Source organism: Vombatus ursinus, unplaced genomic scaffold, assembly GCF_900497805.2.
Source record: "Vombatus ursinus unplaced genomic scaffold, bare-nosed wombat genome assembly UNPS02007284.1, whole genome shotgun sequence".
Taxonomy (NCBI): domain Eukaryota; kingdom Metazoa; phylum Chordata; class Mammalia; order Diprotodontia; family Vombatidae; genus Vombatus; species Vombatus ursinus.
Window position 1 is genome coordinate 6,683,085 of NW_020947062.1, and position 18,313 is coordinate 6,701,397.

The 18,313-nt window shown below is 36.5% G+C and overlaps 1 protein-coding gene across 1 annotated transcript in view; it reads left to right on the top strand.

Moving 5' to 3' along the window:
- The window catches only part of YY1 (YY1 transcription factor), a 41,957-nt gene that overhangs the window by 16,447 nt on the left and 7,197 nt on the right, over nt 1-18,313 (top strand). Inside the window, 3 exon segments of the mRNA XM_027849038.1 lie at nt 8,965-9,127; nt 15,701-15,761; nt 17,765-17,923. Coding sequence (XP_027704839.1) covers nt 8,965-9,127; nt 15,701-15,761; nt 17,765-17,923 — 383 coding nt within the window.

Below are 18,313 nucleotides of genomic sequence, written 5' to 3' on the forward strand. Positions count from 1 at the left end.
TTACAAGTGAGGAAACTGAGGTAAACAGGTTGAGTGACTTGACCAGGGTCAACTGGCTAGTGAGTATTTGAGGGTAGATTTGTTCTTAGGTCTTCCTGACTTCAGGACCAGCATTCTTTTCACTGCACCATATAATTTACAACCAAGAATAAATTACCCAGAAAATATACAAACACTCAAATTAAAGAGGAATATAAAAAGATGAATGCAAGCAATCAGAAAAGACTTTGTAAGAAGTGTTTGCATTCTGATGAAAATATAAGCATCCTCTGAAAACAAATGTCAGCAGAAGTCACAGAGGAAATTGGATAAGATGGATGGATTGGGAATAATTTGTGTGGTATTTTCATCTTAGTGAGTGCAAGTAGAAGTCTACATAAACAGATGTTACTTAAACTTCACTTTTAACTCAGTAAAGTAAGAACCAGAAGAATAATTCATACTGTTTTTTAAAACTGAAAAATAATTTTGAAAGCTTTAAAAAATCCATTGAAATGATTAACCATAGGGGCAGCTAGGTGGTGCAGTGGAGAGAGCACTGGCCTCCGAGTCAGGAGGACCTGAGTTCAAATTCAGCCTCAGGCACTTGACACTTACTAGCTGTATGACCCTGGGCAGGTTACTTAACCCCTGTTGCCTCACCAAAAAGAAAAAAAGAATGATTAACCATGATTGCAAAGGACCCAAGGATTAGAATGCTGTTTACCTCCTGACTGAGAGGTGATAGGCAAGCAGAGTAAAATTTGCATTTTTGGACATAGCCAATGTGGGAGACTATTTTGTTTGACTGTGCACATTTTTTGCAGTAATTTTGTTTTTCAAAAGTGTGTCCAGTTGGTCTTTTAACAACAATAGATATTGCTTAGTGTCTGCCTAAAAATAATTCATTCAGGTTATTTATTACTGTTAGTATATAATTTCTTTAAAGAAGACTTTAAATTTGGGTAGTTGTCCAGGAGCTCCATGTTCCTCAGCAAAGTGTTTCATTGGGGAGTGAAGTGAGCTTGCAATCATCAACCAGTAGAGAAGGTAGTAATACATAAGAAGCAAGTTGAAAGAGAAGAAACAAAATTTCTTAAAGTATAAGATAATATGACCTCATTCAAAACGAAGTTAAGTGGACAGCTGCAAATGAAACAGAATGGGGATGGGTAGGAGAGGATTTATAAATGTGGTTCCAGGATTGTGGCTTAGAAATGGGTTGTTAGCATGGTTAGGGGGATAAGCAGTGGTTCCAGAAACAAGAACTGGGTTCAAATTTGAATGTGCTATATGTTTAACTTGTTTATTTAGCTTCCCTGGGTCTCAGTTTCTTTAGCTATAAAATGAAGACTCTCTTTAGATGACCTTCCCTTCCATACCCAGAGCTATTATCCTAAATCATGTGCTTCTGATAGACTCTTTCTTATCGTATTTCACATATTTAGTATTAAGAATGTCTTACAAACTGGATGTATGTTATAGAGAGATAAAGATGTCAAATTAGAGTTAATATGGATATTGGGGAATATTGTATTCTATCCATAATTTTAAAAGTTCACATAACATTTTAAGTCATTTTCCATCAGAGCAGCACACCAAACATTAACTAAATAAAGCAAATAGTCTTTGTCAACAGGTACCAGTTATCATTGACCTTAAGTGTGTGAATAGTTGGTTCAAAGGTTAATATCAAATAACATTTTAGGCAAATAAATAAGCTCCTGCTATTCCATAAACAGTGCACAGTTGGCACAAAAAGATGATAAAGGCCCTTCCCTCAAGAAGTTAGTGATTTTTTTTTCTTTTTTAAAGTTTTATTGATGCCTATTTTCCACAGTCATTTCTGGGCTATACACATTGAGGCCCTCCCTTACAACAAAGGAAACCAGAAACAACCATATCTATCTACAATTTATAAGCTGCTCACAATCTCTAATGGGAAAAAAAAAAGTGCAGGTAGATAGCTATAACTGCACTTTCCCTTTTATAAAGAGAAAGATAATAACTGGGAAAAGATTTTAAGGATGGTGATATCTGAAGTGATTCTTGAAATATTTATTAAGATTAATTTATTGTCATAGAATGCCTTACCTTTTATAAGGTGTTTTGTACATCCTGCAATACGTTCTTGTAAGGTACAATGTTGTACTGGGACAAAGCAAAATAATTTTGTTGACATGCAAACCTTACAACTTATTACATCTTTTTTTAAATTGTAATATGCAATAATATTTTTGCTGCATTCAATTCCTTTACATGATTTGATATTGAGTTCACAAGATTTTCATTTAATTGTTTTAATTCTTCATCATCAAACTTTATTTTGGACGCTGTGCTGTCAAAGCATATTTATCCATCTCAGGTAAATTTCTTAATCTTTTGTAATGTGTGACATGATATAAAGGAGAGCTTCCGAAACTTATTTGACCTACTGCCTGCTTTTTTAAAAAATTACTCAGTGCCCCCCGCAGAAATCTCCTTTTTTTAACCCTTTAATGGTTTTTTTTTTTAATTTGTATCATTCCCGCATTGAAATTACTATCGTATTGTAAACAAGTCATTAGACACACATATTCCTGCCAGTGCGTGCTGGAATTCACAACAATTTGCAACACTCTCACCTGCCCATACTAGCTTGTTAATTTGACACTGATGGTTATAACTTGAATTTTGTGTGTTTGGAAAATAACGTAATCCCTACAACTTTTAACACTGTTAACAATAAATGAAACATGTTCAAACAGTTTTTCAGAATTTTACTTCAACACCCCTCAGTTGCACCCAAGGCTACTACCACCCCTCTAGATTAGTCCAGCATCCCAAGGAGGCCGTATCACCCACTTTGGGAACCAATGGCTTTATACTATAAAATTATGTTGTAGTATTCCATCTCTATTTGGGAATTCTGCTTCTCAGTATAGCAATATATTTATCAGATTATCATTCGCTAGGGATAACACTTTCAGACACTTTCAGGTTCACTGGGATAAACAAATCCCCAAAATATTTTTTTGATGTGAATATTTTCTAGTCTGAAGATGACATGGTTTTTTTTTTTCCATTTTGTAGTATTCCAGTCTTTGTGTTGTTTTATGAGTATTTTTTTTCATAGCAGTAATTAGCAATTGTTTGATTACTGCTCTTCTTTATGCGCTTCCAACTTCAAGAAGTCTACACCAAACAGAAGAATCAGTAACAACTGCTCCATCTGCCCAGTCCCTCTGAAGGTCTTTGCTTGTTTTCTGAGGATTAATTACACTCCTTTGCAACAGTAAAGAGTTTGTCAGTACTTGGTGCTTGACCATAAGCCTTTGTGCTTCAGAGCAACTGATCAATCCTATTTGATTGTGTGCTTGAATGATACTTTGAAACACTTGACTTGATACTTGAAACACTCTCTGAAAAATCACACAACAACACCACAACAAAAGAGAGCAGTGAAGTATATGTGGCACAAAATCTAGCATTCATGTGACCAAAAACTAATTAAAGGTAGAGAAATAATGTTAATCCAAGTCCTGGAAAAGTCAGATGATCTTACTCAGCCTCATTGTCATTAGATGTGACTATTGCTGTCAAAAAATGAAGCCATATCAAAATTATTTGTGGTCCCAAGAAATTTACACACCATCAGAGTTACTGTAGGTATTAGGAGGATAGCTTCAAAGTGTCATTTCATTGATAACAGGAAATCTCAAACCAGTGCAGCTAATCTGCAACTTAGTGTATTAGATAGCTGCTTTAAAAAAAAAAAAAAAAAAAAAAAAAACTGGGACAGCTAGGTGGCGCAGTGAATAGAGCTCTGGCCTTGGAGTCAGGAGGACCTGAGATCAAATGCGGCCTCAAGACACTTGACATTTACTAGATATGTGATCCTGGGCAAGTCATTTAACCCCAGTTGCCTCAACAAAAAACTAATAGGTTGGTACCAGAGGTGGGACTTGAAATCAAGTCTTTCTGGCTTTTTTATGTCTGACTCTCTTTCCTGTGTCCCATAGCTGCTTCTCGCTGCAGGTGTTACCCTTATTTTACAGAAATGCTCATTGAGGCTGGAAAAGGTTGTGATTTGCCCATTGTCACTTTTAGTGTTTGAAGCGGGGTTTGAAGTCAGATCTTCCTGAGTAGTCAGGAGGAAATTACATTTTAAGCAGGAGAGATGTGTGAACAAAAGGATGGAGACAGGTGAACAGTGCAGGAACAAGATACTGGAACTGGTCTAGTTTAACTGGATTGAATACCAGAAATCAAGAAAGGTGGGTTTGAATCATACTGTGGAGGGCTTCAAAAGCCAAGATCAGGATGGAAGGAGTTGGCTTATTGAAGATATATTGCAGGTGGGAAGATAATTGAAATAGCAAAAATCAAGGTTAACTTCAGCAAGAATCTCTTGCTAAGACTGGGGTGTGGGGTGGGGCATATTACCTCCTGACTGAACTGTTTCAATGGCTTTCTCATTGTTCTCTCTTCCTCTAATTTATCCCATTTTCCACTAGGTTCCTCCACATAGTTGCCCCTGGCAGCAAAGTGATTCCTAAAGTTCTTGGGTGACCATATCTGTCACTCCTGCCAAAGAAGTTCCAATGGCTCTCTTTTGCCTCTGGGATCAAATACACAGCCTCCCTTTCCAGGCTGTTACTTTACTCCCTTTCAGCCAAAGGGAGTCCAGCCTACTGTCGAGCCAAAATGACCTACTTGTTATCCCTCCCACACAAACCTCTGTCTTTGTGCAGGTTGTCCTTCATGCTTATAATGTACTCCTTCCTTGGCTTCAACTTTTAGACACCTAGCTTGTTTCAGAAACCACCTCATATGTGAGGTGAGGCCTTTCTTGATTTTCTTCCCTTTCCCCCTCCCAAAAATAAAAAAGTTACTTTACATTTTTTACTAGATAGATATATGTTTCATTTTCTGGAATGTAAAGTACCTTAAGGCCAGAGACTTTATCTTTGTATACCAACTTCTGTCACTGTGCCGAAGATGTTTCAGATGTGTAATCAATATCTATACTTGATGTAGTTGATAACAAGGTTGCCCTGATACAGTGAGAGCCCAGTGAAGTTAGCATAAATTTGTAATGGAACCAGTCAACTCTTTAAGGGGGTGGATGTTATCCAGCATTCCAGACCACATCTTCTACCTTGACCCTTGCTTAACAGTTTGAAGAACTTTATTAGGCAAATCACTTTAGTTCTCTGAGCTTCAATTTCCTTATCTGTAAAACAGTCTTGCAATACCTCCTGAGAAGATTGTTTTGTGGATCCCATTTGTGTGTGTGTTTTTAATATTGGCATATGTACACACTTCTTTGGTAGAGGAATTTTTCATCTATGGCCTTGGCATAACTTTGTATAAAGAAAGATATTATGGTACTCAAGTGAGTCTGTGGTCTTACTACTGTGGATTTGTTCCTTCTAATGATTCAAATCAAATCCCATCCATGTTGCGTGAAAGAATATAACACCAAATATACAATTCAATCCCATTTGCCTGATTTTTCTGATTATAGACATTGACATTTCATTATAATTCTCATTTATTAAACCTAAAGTGTACATCCTATTTTTTCTAAAGCTTGAATTCTATGAATTCCTTAGAACTAGAATATGTAAAATATTATGTTCATTAACAGCACATTAGTATATCTCATGTTTGCTTTTCCTTTAGAAGGGAAGAAAAACATAAATTATGCAAAGGAAAAGGATTTGGAATTTTTATGACTGACCATATGAAATATGAACCTAATGGTTCCTTCATCTTAAAGCTAGCTGAAGTTTAAACAGTTTTAGACAGATGTTTCTATCCTGTTGTTAATATACCTGTTGGGAAATTAATTTCTTTTCCTTGGCAACCAGTCCCTTTGTTTAACATCCAGCAGGAAATATCAAATAAAAAGCATTAATGCTATCATTTAATCCATTTTCTTATACAGTGCCCACATTACATGTCCAATTAAGTCCTTTAACCTTTTCTGGTTCAAATTATCTAGGTTCTTTTCGTCATTTTCTCAGAGGTGACAAATATTATATATATTTTGTGGCTTATAAAAGCACTTATCTCATTTGGACCTCACAATTCTGTGGTACAGCTAGAATCATACATTACCGCCCCTCTCTTATATATGAGAAGAAAACTGAGATGGTTGTGGCTGGTTGTACCATTTAGTCCAATTCTCATTGTGTTTGTTTTCATACTCTACTCATCTTAGTGACCTACTTTTGACAGACCCTCTCTCCCATGTCTCCATGGCCATTTCTATTTTATGTGCATATGATGACAGTGATTACCTGACAGGTGCTGGGAATAATTTGACATTTGTCTCACTGTTCTCTTTATTCCAGTAATGTATAGGCTTTTCTATATGAATGAGAGTCAGATGTTACCATGAGCCAATTGTGGGGGAAGAGAGATAAGTTGTTGTGAAGAAATTTGCTTCCCTTTCCCTTAAATTTCCACAGTTACAATGTGTCTCTTTGTGATGTGAGAAAGAGGAATGAGAAGAGGTAGGTGTTAGCCATGGCTTTTTCTACACCACAGTCAGGCTCCTCCCCAAAATTAGAGTTTAGAATGAACATAGTTGTTTGTTTGTGGGGGGGTTTTTTGGTTGTTTTGTTTACTAACTGCAGGCACACTTACTAGGAACTAAAACCAATACAATTTAAGCTCTTTGGTGTGTAACAGGTATTTTGCTTCAGTGCTTAGAAGGGGAATAAAGATAAGTTGGATAAGGAAGAAGGGGACACCAAAGTAGCATTCTGAACTATTATCTACTATTATTAGGGAATTTTCCTATAAAAACCACTTTATGCATGGGGAACAATGTAGCATAGTAGAAAGGGAACTTGGAAATGTATGTTCATATTCATGAATCTCTTACTTAATTGTGGTCAACATACTTAACCTTTCTTGGCCTCAGTTTTCTTTTTTTTTTAATTTTCTCAGTTTTCTTTAACTTCATTCCTCCTATGAGGTAAAATTTCTAAACCTTAAAGTACATTATAAGTGGAAACTTTTATTAGTTTCATTTATTTATAACTCTTTGAATAATTTTTTATACGGGGAACTATACTCAGCCTAATATTCTTAATTGGTTGTGCTTAGCAGCAAAAGAATAAACTTGGGGTTGTATATGTACTTTTAGGTGTGTGTGGGCCAATTAAAACAATGAGTTCGGGGGTGTCATTTCTATGGGAGAAAGTTGCTTTGCTGAGGAAAGGAGACTGTCCTTAAGCTAAGGACTTTGAAAGAAAAGGTATCAAGAGGTTTGTAGGGAAGAATATTCTAAGAAAGGGGAGCACAAAAGTAGATAGGACATGGGATCAAGGAACTGTTCATAAATGGTCCACTATTGGATTGCCTATAGAGTATATGAAGAGAAGGCTAAAAGAGTAGGTTAAAACTAGATTGTGGATTGTTTTGATTGGCAGGCTGAGTTGGAGGGGTTTTCCCCCTAGTAAGGAATAGAAATCACTGAAATTTCTACTAATAATGTAAATTATAAGATTATTTTGGTATCTATGTGAAGAATGTATTGATAAATGTGAGACTTGAAGGGGAGGGAAGGTTTTTTGCATACTGCCGCAATCACTAGAGACAGATGAAAGGGAAGATTTGAGGGAGATTTCACAATTAATTGGACATAAATGGGAGGAGAGAGAAAAGTTAGAAATAACTGAGGTTTTAAGCCTGTGTGATTATAAGGATGACAATGGCACAACTGCAAGGAAGTTTGGGTACAGAAAATCAAGAAAAAAAGGCCAGTGTGGCTGGAGTAGAGTCCCTGTGGTTATATGCTTCCTTAGTGGACATAACCTTCCACTAATTCCAAATACAAGAGCTCTTTGGAAGATGCAGAAGACATTTGGGATTGGATAGATAGGATGGGGCCCACTTTCAAGGTAGGGGAGCCTTGGAGGTAGGTTTTTGTTTTGTTATCTTCTAAAACAAAGGCATCATGGATCATGGTGGATACAGAGAATGCCTTGGAGCCTGGAAGACTTGTCTCTGACATGTGCTGGCTATGTGGGCAAGTCACAGAATGTTTCAGTGCTTTAGGCAATTTTCTTAAACTCAGAAGCTGTTGACCTAAATTGATAGAGGGAGTTTCCTCACTAGTAGTTCTCTGTCATCAATGAAATCATGGGTCTAGTCTCCATCCTTTGGTTTTTTTGTTTTTTTTTTACACAGGGAAGTGGATATACTACAGTTTTTCCTTTAAAGATTATTAAGGAAAGTATTGTAGAACTTAAAGAACCTTGCAGTTATTTTCCAGGAAGGAGAAGAAAGATGTGAGAGATTTCAAGGAGATTTTCCAATACTTGGTGACTGGGCATAGGAAATAATGGGGAGGAAAGGTGATTTGGGTTTTGAATGTGTTGGATTTGGATTTATTTATGCAGTTGATTATTATGGGTTGAGTTATGCTACTTAAAAGGAAGAAGAGAGTGTTCTTTCTCCACTCCCAAGCCTGAAATGTATCTCTCATAGGCTCAAATATGTAGTCTTAAAGTCATAGGCTTAAATTGTAGTCGTCGTATGTATATCATCATTCCTATTCCCTGTTCCCCCACTCTCAGTCATCTCTGGGTATCTGTAAGCTTCTTCAGGGTAAGGATGGTTTTATTTTACCAATCTTTACATCCCACACAGTTGATATTACAGTGCCTTGTATATATAGTGTTAGTACATTATTAAAAGGTCAAGAAGAAGATTTCCTATTAGGAAAATTAAAGAAAGGGAATTTTTAAAGGGGGGGAAGAGATGGTCATCATAATTGAGAGGCAGATATTTTAAGAATCTGGGGGGGTATTAAAAACCGGGTTGGGTGGGGGGAGGTAGTGTAGTTTCAGTAGAGGAAAGAGATGACTACAAGAGTTTAATATAAAGTCTAGATTGCTGGTTGCTTTAACTTTGAGAAGTTAAAGCAATTTTAACTGAATCTACGTATCTTTGTAAATCCTAGGGTAATCTCATAATGTGTTTCAGATGATAAAAAAGATATTGACCATGAGACAGTGGTGGAAGAACAGATCATTGGAGAGAATTCACCTCCTGATTATTCTGAGTACATGACAGGCAAGAAACTTCCTCCTGGAGGAATACCTGGCATTGACCTCTCAGATCCTAAACAACTGGCTGAATTTGCTAGGTAAGTCACAAGAATTGCAACACCTCTTCCCTTCCCCCCCCTTTTTAAAATTTAGACAATACTCTTGGGGTTATGGTCAGCTATAATATTTACTGTGCCTTAGTCGCCATTGTGGTTTCTATTATTTTACTAGGGAAACTTTGAAAACAAAAGTGGTCAGTTATTTAAGCAAGTGTGCTGATGGGTGTGGCAGCATTTTGGATCCTTTGAGGCCATAGAATGGAGGAAAATTTCTCCCTTATAGAAACCGAAAATCATCTTTTACCACGTTAACTCTGCTATTTTAATTCTGAATTTTGAAAGCATATTAGACTAGGGTTTAGGAGACTTGGCTCATAGTCCGTTATCTGTTAATTGATTCTACCATTCTGTGCCTTGGTAAAACATCAAATTTTAGAATGTCAGATCAGTAAGCAGGTATAGCCTCATCCCTAACAATACAAGCAGTTGACTGGAAATCTCTCGGTCAGTAACTGGTAAAAGGTTAGGAAAGATCTAGACCAACATCCATATACAAAGGCTCTTGCCTCAGATGCTAGCTACCTTTGAGACCCTGGGTTTGTCACATGACCCCCTGCCTTCAGTTTCCTTATCTATAAAATGAGGATGGTAGCACCTGCTTCTCAGGGTTGTTGTGAGAATCAAATGACACAAAGCACTTTGCAAACCTTAAATATTACATAAAGGGTATTGAAGAAGTAATATAGGGTATAGTAATATAGGGTATTTGGAGTCAGGACCTAGTCAGGATATGGGAACCTGTGGCCTTAAAAGCCACATGTGGCCCTCTAGGTCCTCAAGTGTGGTCCTTTGACTCCAAATTTCCGCAGAACACATCCCCTTAATTAAAGGATTTGTTCTGTAAAACTTGGACTCAGTCAAAAGACGGCACTCAAGGACCTAGAAGGCCACATGTGTTCTTGAGACTATTGGTTCCCCACCCGTGACTAGTCTCTAATTAATACTTGCTGAAATTCAGTTTCTTCAGCTTCAAATAAAGATAACTTCACATATCTATCTTAAAGGTTCGTCATAAGACAATCTAAGTTATATGCTTTGTAAACTCTTAAGGGGTACAAATATGTTGATTATTACCACTAAACTATGGAGAAGCTCCATGGAGCAAGAAGCATAGTATGTAGTCAGAGGTTATTTGGGCTTCAAAGTTGATGTTGGAGCCTGTTAGTCTTTACTGTGGTTTAGCGATATACTTCAGCACTTTGTCTCAGCCCAGTGAATTGGTAATGAAGCTTTGGCTAATTGATGCTTAGGGGAACTAGAAAGTACTGTTGTTAACATTTGGTGGTGGTGATATGACTTCTTGATTCCTCTACAAGCATCATCAGGTAAGTTGAACTGACTTGCCTTAACCAATGGTAATCAAATATAGTACCTTGCACCTTGCCACAAGACACTATTGAAGAGCACTAGTGTAGTCTGTATTAAAGTGCACGTGGTTTCTTTGGCCATTTTACAAGCATTACTCTTCCACATTATGACAGTAGGTAGATATAAAAGAAGTTTAAAGCTCATCACATTGTAAAGACATTATCTGAAAACTTTTTCTTAAACCTGGTGGGAGGGAGTTAAAAGAAAGAGGCTTGTATATTTCTAGATTGGTTTATAGAATCTTCCTTAAAACTCCTGGTTAAAAGTGATCTTCCCCTCTGGGGAACTCAGAATAGCCCTTTGATTATGTATCTGTCCTGTTTGTTTTTCTGCCTTCTGGTCTTACCTATTTATTATGTTGTAAATTGAGGCTGATCTTAATAATCTACATATCACCCTTAGCACCTAGGATTTGCTTATGATAATAGTTAAATAAATTCTGGAGTGATGAGTGAATCATATAAGTATATAAATATATCTATAGATATAGATATATATATAAATTGTACTTATATATTAGAATTATCTAGATGCATTCTAAAACAGTTGGTAATACCATTGATTATAGAAAACAATTACAAATTGATCCAGGCAAAGTGATGAATAAACACTTCTTGCTTAGAGCTTTAGGTTCTAATTCAGGGGTTACCCTTATAGCTAGTATGGGGATGGGAGATAGTCAGCATTTGGAATTGTGCTATTGATGACTGTGATGAAAATAATTATGACATTTTAAGAGACCTAGTATGATATAATAATCCTCACATTTCTATAACGTTTTATAGCTTATAAATTGGTTTTCCTTAAAATCATATGTGGGAAGGCAGTAAATGTTATCCATTTTACAGATGGGGAAACTAAGGCACAAAATGGTGAATCGACTCAACTGTTGATAGGTAGCGGTACTAGTACTCAAAGAAATGTCTTCTGATTCTAAGTCTAGTGCTCTTAATCACTATAACTTTATCATAGAAACAGATGAAGGTGTCTGATCAGTGGTAGAGACTTGATTGATGACTGAATTGCTCCCTTTGGGCAAAATTGCCAGATAGCAAACTTATTTAGGCCCTATTCTGCCTCCCTTTTCCACCCCATCCTCCATCTCCACCACCTGCTGTGTAGTGCCTTTGTGCTTTGGCACACCATGTTGCTTTCCATAAACTACCCATGCTCCAAAATTGCCTTTTGTTTTCCAGTGGAGTTGAGGGGAAATGGGGGCGGGGAGGGATTGTGTACTTAAGACTCATTTAAGCCCAAAAGAAAGTAGTCAAATGATCTAATTAAAAGTGATTCATATTGAGAAGTTTATGACCAATGGGAACTTAATTGGTATATCTTGAGCAGGAACAGACTTATTCCCAGTAAAAAATATTTTTAAAATTGGGAAGGGAGGAGAGGTTAAAAATCTTTAGTAAATTCTGGCCCTTGGTTTGCCCTTAATTTAGTTTAAGTAATTTGTATTAATTTGTGGCACAACACACTACAAAAGTTTGTTCTCTGAGTGTCCACCCAGGCAGTTTACAGATTGATAGTAATATTTTTTATTATGTCAAATACAGACCCTACCTGCTTCACATAGTTGTACTTTAGATCAGATTAAGTGTTTTAAGAGTTTAAGTCATTAATTAAGAGCAACCCCTTAATTAAGGATTTGTTTCATTACATATTTTGGTTTCTGGAATGATTTGATCATGAGTCCCTTTATCAAATATTTCATCAAAAGCAATGCTATTCTTTCCATAAATCAGTGGTAAGTTCTACAGGAGCTTTTGGCCTACTAAAATGGTCCAAGGACTTCCAAAATGTTCATGGAATCTCACTCAGGGTTAGGAGGGATCTTAGAAGTCATCCAACCTAATAGAATATAGTTTATCAAGAGCAGAGACTGTAATTTTTTATCTTTTTATCACTGGTTTCTTGCTTCTAATGGACACTTAATCATTGCTTTGTTGGATTGAGTTTAGCCCAGTACAAAACCTGAAGCAAGAATCACTTGACATCACCACCAGACTACCCCACTACCTTTGCTTGAAGATCTCCAATGATTTGAAACTTACTGTAGGCAGCCCATTGTACTTCTAGACATTTCAGATTCTTAGGGAAGTTCTGTAGTGCTATTAAAAAAAACCAAAACCCTAATTTGCTTATCCATCCTACTTGTCTCATAAAGTAAGCATATTGAGACTGAGATCAGTGACAGTATGTGACAACATAATCAAAAGACATGGAATAGTGATATTCCCACTAACTCTTCATTCCTTTCCCAGGCTTGAATTTCTTTCTAAAATGCTTTCTCATGATACTGTGATTCTAGAAACTTATACTATATAAATTAAACTTAGTTGCATTTCCCTGGCATTAAGATGACCCTTTTGCAGCTAACTGTGTTTGTTTCAAGAAGCCAACTTTCCAAAAGAGCAATATATGCAATTTAATGGAGGAGAAATGTTCCATTTTAAGCCCATTTTAAAAATTCTGGTTGGATTTCCCTTCCCCAGTTTTATATAGCAGATTAGGGATCTACTAAATAAAATATCTTTTGTGCTTGCTTGTTTCTTCTGTCTCGACCTAATGGTTTACACTTTCAGATAATTCTGGATGATTATTCCTCATGAGCCCAAGAATCTATCAAGTTTGAATTTTATTTCTGGTATTCAATTTTAATTGCTTCCTGGGTAGTTAGAAAAAGATCCTTCATTAAAACACCCTTGAAAGCAAGTAAATATTCTGAAGAGGATTACATGATTTGAATCTTTGTCTGGTAGCATTTAAGAAATTTAAAAATTGCCCCTTTTCAGAAAATAGTTTTTTTTTCTACTAGACTTTAAAAGATCATAAATAAACTCTTAATTTTTATTCTATCCTCAAACTGTTTAATTTACTATGATGCTTTAATAACTAGATTTCTGTGTGTATCCAAGGGTGCATTTTAAAATATATTTCATACTGAAATTCATTTTCCCGTAACCTAACAAAAAAGGAGATGGCTCTTGATTAAAGTCTTCTGGGTATCTGTACTATGCCTATTTTACTCTTATGACTTTATTTTTATTTATTTATTCATTCATTTTTGATGCCCCTGCAACTGGAAAGACGCCCCCCCCAAATTGTATAGATTTGATATTTTTTGCTAATCCAGAGAGAGAAGGTGGGGGAATCCTCATTAAAACTAGAACTCTTAAAATTTGATTGTATCAAATTTCAAATTTGGCCTGTTTGTATTTGAGTAAAAAGTCATAGGATTTATAATTGATGCTGTTTGCACTGACTTCTAAGAATCAGCAGATCTGGATCCAACCTCTAGGTGGAGCAGTATTACAAAAAAAAATTGTACAGCCTACTTATTTCATCTGTTAGGTGTGGATACAGGCCCAAACCCAGAGATTTATGAGTCTTTGTTGTGGAACAAAGCCTAGTACAGGGGTGGGGAACCTTCCGCCTCAAGGCTGCCTAGGTCCTCAGGTGCAGCCTTTTAGCCGAGTCTAAGTTTTACAGAACAAATTCTTTTATTAAGGGGATTTGTTCTGTGAACTTTGGATTCAAACAAAGGGCCAAAAGGGTCAAAGGGCTGCACTTGAGGACCTAGAGGACCACATGTGGCCTTGAGGCCACAAATTCCCCACCCCTGGCCTAGTACAATATTAAGAAAACATTTGTTAATTATAGTGATAATCCAGTTATCACAACTTAATAGCCTTTCCTTAAAGGTGGAAATATCTAGGTATACAGTCCCTGCCAGGGTTGTTTAGACTGCTTGGTCCAAGAACTTGTCTAATTCTTTCCTTTCTACTCTACATAGATCCTAAGGGAGAAATTAAAGGGAAGGTTTTTTGACATCCTTGCCAAAAGACCAAGTTTTAGGTCAGTGTAAATGCCAGGTAAGTCAGAGGATAATTTAGGAACCAGCCAGAAATCAAAGAGCTTAGGGTTCTTTCTTTTGCCCCGTAGTAGGAGGCTGTGATGATGCTTTGATCTCTTTGTTTCTGTCTGCCTTATTTGGGAGTAAGAATTCCCATGGTAACAGTTGATGGGGTTTGGATGTTGAGTTTTGTATTTACAAAGTGGCCAACCTTGAGCTGCTCTGTCACCTCTGCCATAACTTTTATTAGCATAGTAGTGTGTGTTGTACTGTATGGAGTAGAAAGCACTGGATTTAGTTAGATCTGTGTTTGAGTCCTGATTCTGCCATATAACCAAGCAAATTACTTCCCTTAGGATCTCTGTTCCTTTCTGTAAAACACTTGTACTGACAGGGGAAAGTACTTTGTAAGTAAATGGTAGCTAGCACTGTGGAAATAACTTGTTCCTATAACCTTTTTTTTCTTCTGAAGTCCGAACTTCTTTCCAATTCTTTTCTAATTGTCTACCTGCTGACCTAAGATTTATAGTGGAAAATCAAAATTAAAGAAAATTTCTTCACTCCTACAGGCCATGTTCCCCTTTTGTCGAAATTTTTGATTACTAAAACATCAATTCCTAGATACTTCTGTTCTGGTTCTAGGATTTGATTGTTCGACTTAAAATGTTGCAGATTTTTATCCAGTTTATCTGTGTTTCATACATACCCAGTAATATCCTTAGTATAAATCAGAGATAAGAGAGGCGAAAATCAAATGCTTGACTAGCACTACTGGTACTAGCAAGCCTCCTGCAATTAGCCATCTGATGGGTGTCCAAAGGTATATAATCAGGATGTTAAAGGGACTTGAAACCATATTGTGGGGGTCATTGGAAAGAACTGATAATGTTTGGACTCAAAGAGAGAAGGCTGGGAGAGAGGGGTGAGTAGGGTGGGAAATGATCATTATCTTTCCTACAGAGTCATGTAGGAAGAGAAATTCTGCTTATTTTGATTCAGAGACAGAATGAGGAACAAAGTTGAAGCTGCAGAGAGGCAGATTTTGACTTGATATATTTTAAAAACAAACTTTCAAGCCATTAGAGTTAACAAAAAGTAGAATGAGCTGCCTTGATAGGTAGTGAGTTGACTTACCACTGGAGGTTTCATCAGGGATGTTGTTAGAAATTTCTGTCCAGGTTGGACTAGGCGTCTTCTGAGGCCCTCCTACTTTGAGATATGGTAGCTATGTGATTTTTATATTAGGATAACATTTCAGGGAATATGATTTATTTCAGTTGAGTCTACCCACTCCTGCAAATGCCTGTCTCTCTCTCTTTTGTAAGAATGAAGCCAAGAAAAATTAAAGAAGATGATGCTCCAAGAACAATAGCTTGCCCTCATAAAGTAAGTAATGCTAGGGGATTTATGGGAGTTTGGTGATGACTGTCATTACATTGTAAAATGTTGATTTTTCAAAATTTACATTTTTTTCATCTTCCTATTGACAACACTTTGCCCCTAGAGTTCTTTTGTTAAAATAAGGAGATTTGATTTATCTCTGAATTAGATATTCTCTTTTTGATGTAGCTCTTTTTTTCCTAAAAGTCCATTTTAGTTACAGGAGTAGTGCATTGTGGTCCCAGTCTCTTTATTATTATTGTTATATTAATCCTTTTTAAACATTTTATCAATACTTGGAAATTTTTCAAATGATACTAACCCAATATTTATCTTTACCTCGAAGTTCTGATGAATTATTGGGACACTGGGGTTGTTCTTTCCAGGCTCCATGATTTTTAGTGACTGATCACAATCTTTCTTCACTTGGGGGCATGAACTTCTCTGCTAGGTTAGCCTCACAGGTCAGACAAAATAGTCTGACGGTAGGCCTGTAATCAAAGGCTTTGTAACTTGCAATAGATCCTCCCCAAAATAATTTCTCTGCTGACATATCCTTTGAAAACTTAGGGTCAGATGCATACCTCAGGTATGCATACCTGAGTTTCTGATGTAATAGATTTGTTTTCAAACTTAAATATGAATAATCTGATTAACAACAATTTTTTTCATGGCTACTATAGGAAAGGAAAGTGATACAAACAGAAAGTTTTAAAGATGCTAGGAAGAAATCTGAATTTTGAGTTAGGCGCAGAAGTTGGTGAAGCTAATGAAATAAAAAGGCAAGGAAGTCACAAGATAGGGAGTGAAGATGTATAAATTTAGCTTCAGCAAAATCATGTATTTTAAGTCAGTATTCACAGCTTATGTTTCCCAGTCTGACCTCACTGAATTGATGTTGAGATTTGTAAGTGGGAAAGGACTTCCATTGGGATCAGAAATTAATGTAGATTTCTAAATAGTGTTGCTAAGTTTCTGTCATCTCATTTCTTCCAAAGATTTTTAAAAGCTCTAATCTCCCAAATAGCTACTTAGTGGCCAAGGTAAAATGACTTTGCTTCCTCCAAACCCCCAACCTCAACTCTGCTCACCATATACCACCCTTTCTGTCTAGGAACTGTTTTAATGGTTATTTATTCTGTCCTTCTATCATGCTGTTTTATCATTTTTTCAACCACTCCATTATTTGGCAACAACTGCAGAAGAAATTGTTATTGACACTCTTCTTAAGCACCACATATCCATCAGCCTCAACATGCATTGCATTGGTAGTCAGTTTGTCTGCTTCTCTCTGTTCCTCGTGTCTCACAGAATCAATTTCTTCTGTAGTTGCCATTCCTTGGAGACCCTCTTGCTTCTTTCTCTGTCATGAAGGGGAAAGAGGCAAAGAGAGAAGAAAGAGGGAAGTAGGAGATGGAGAATGACAGACCATACTTGCACCAAAGACTATGGGGCCCACCAAAGGTAGTGGTGGAGTGCCATCATTTTAATTCCATTTCTTTATCAGTGCTTCTTTCTATTAATATTTTTGTGGACAGCAGATTTGGGAGAGATAAAGAAAGACTAGATAGAATCAGGAGACCTGGGTTCTAGTCCCACTTCTGCCACAGATGAGCCATGTTGCCTTGAGCAAGTCACTTCCCTTCTCTGGGCCCCAGTTTCCTCATTTGTAAAGTAAAAGGGTTAAATTGCATGATAGCCTTTTTGGTTCTAACATTCTGTAATTTTATCTTGAAATGTTTATCACATTTACCATTAGAAACTATATCGTAAGCTTTTGAAACCATTAATCTTTGTTAAAGTGAGTTTTACTGTAATTTTTAAGTAATGTAAGAATTGTGGGTTGGAAAAAGTGAGCAAACTTTTTGAGGAAAGTTTTATGTTATAATGGTCATTATGGTTTGGGTTTTTTGTTTTTTTTTTTAAGGTGACAGTAGTGACTATTCTAGTGGTTTGAATGGTTAAAAAATTTGAGGCAAAAATAATGAAGTTTTTCTCTCTGCTTTAAGGGATGCTCAAAGATGTTCAGGGATAACTCTGCCATGAGAAAACATCTGCACACCCATGGTCCTAGAGTCCACGTATGTGCAGAATGTGGAAAGGCTTTTGTTGAGAGTTCAAAACTAAAACGGCATCAACTGGTTCATACTGGAGAGAAGCCCTTTCAGGTATAGCCAATTCTTTTCTTCTGTCTGCTTTGTATAATAGTAACAGTAAGTAGGCTGGATGGTACCATCATTAGTGTATTGTATATATTCTAATATAAACCAAATGAACCATAGTGGGGTGGTTTTTCTGTTGGTTTTTGTTTTGTTTTTGTGGCTTTGGTGGGGTTTTTTTGTTGGTTTTTTGTTTTGTTTTTACCATTTATCAGTCATAAGGGTAACTAGGTTTCTGTTTTTCTTTTGGCTTCATGTGTAGTTAGTTCACTGCATTTGACCAGGTATTTGGGGAGAAGATTGCTATGGGAGAAAATGACAGACTGAGAGGAAATCTATAGTTTTGTCTTTGTGCTATGGTTTAGGAATATTTAATACTTTTCAAGATGTTATTTAAGA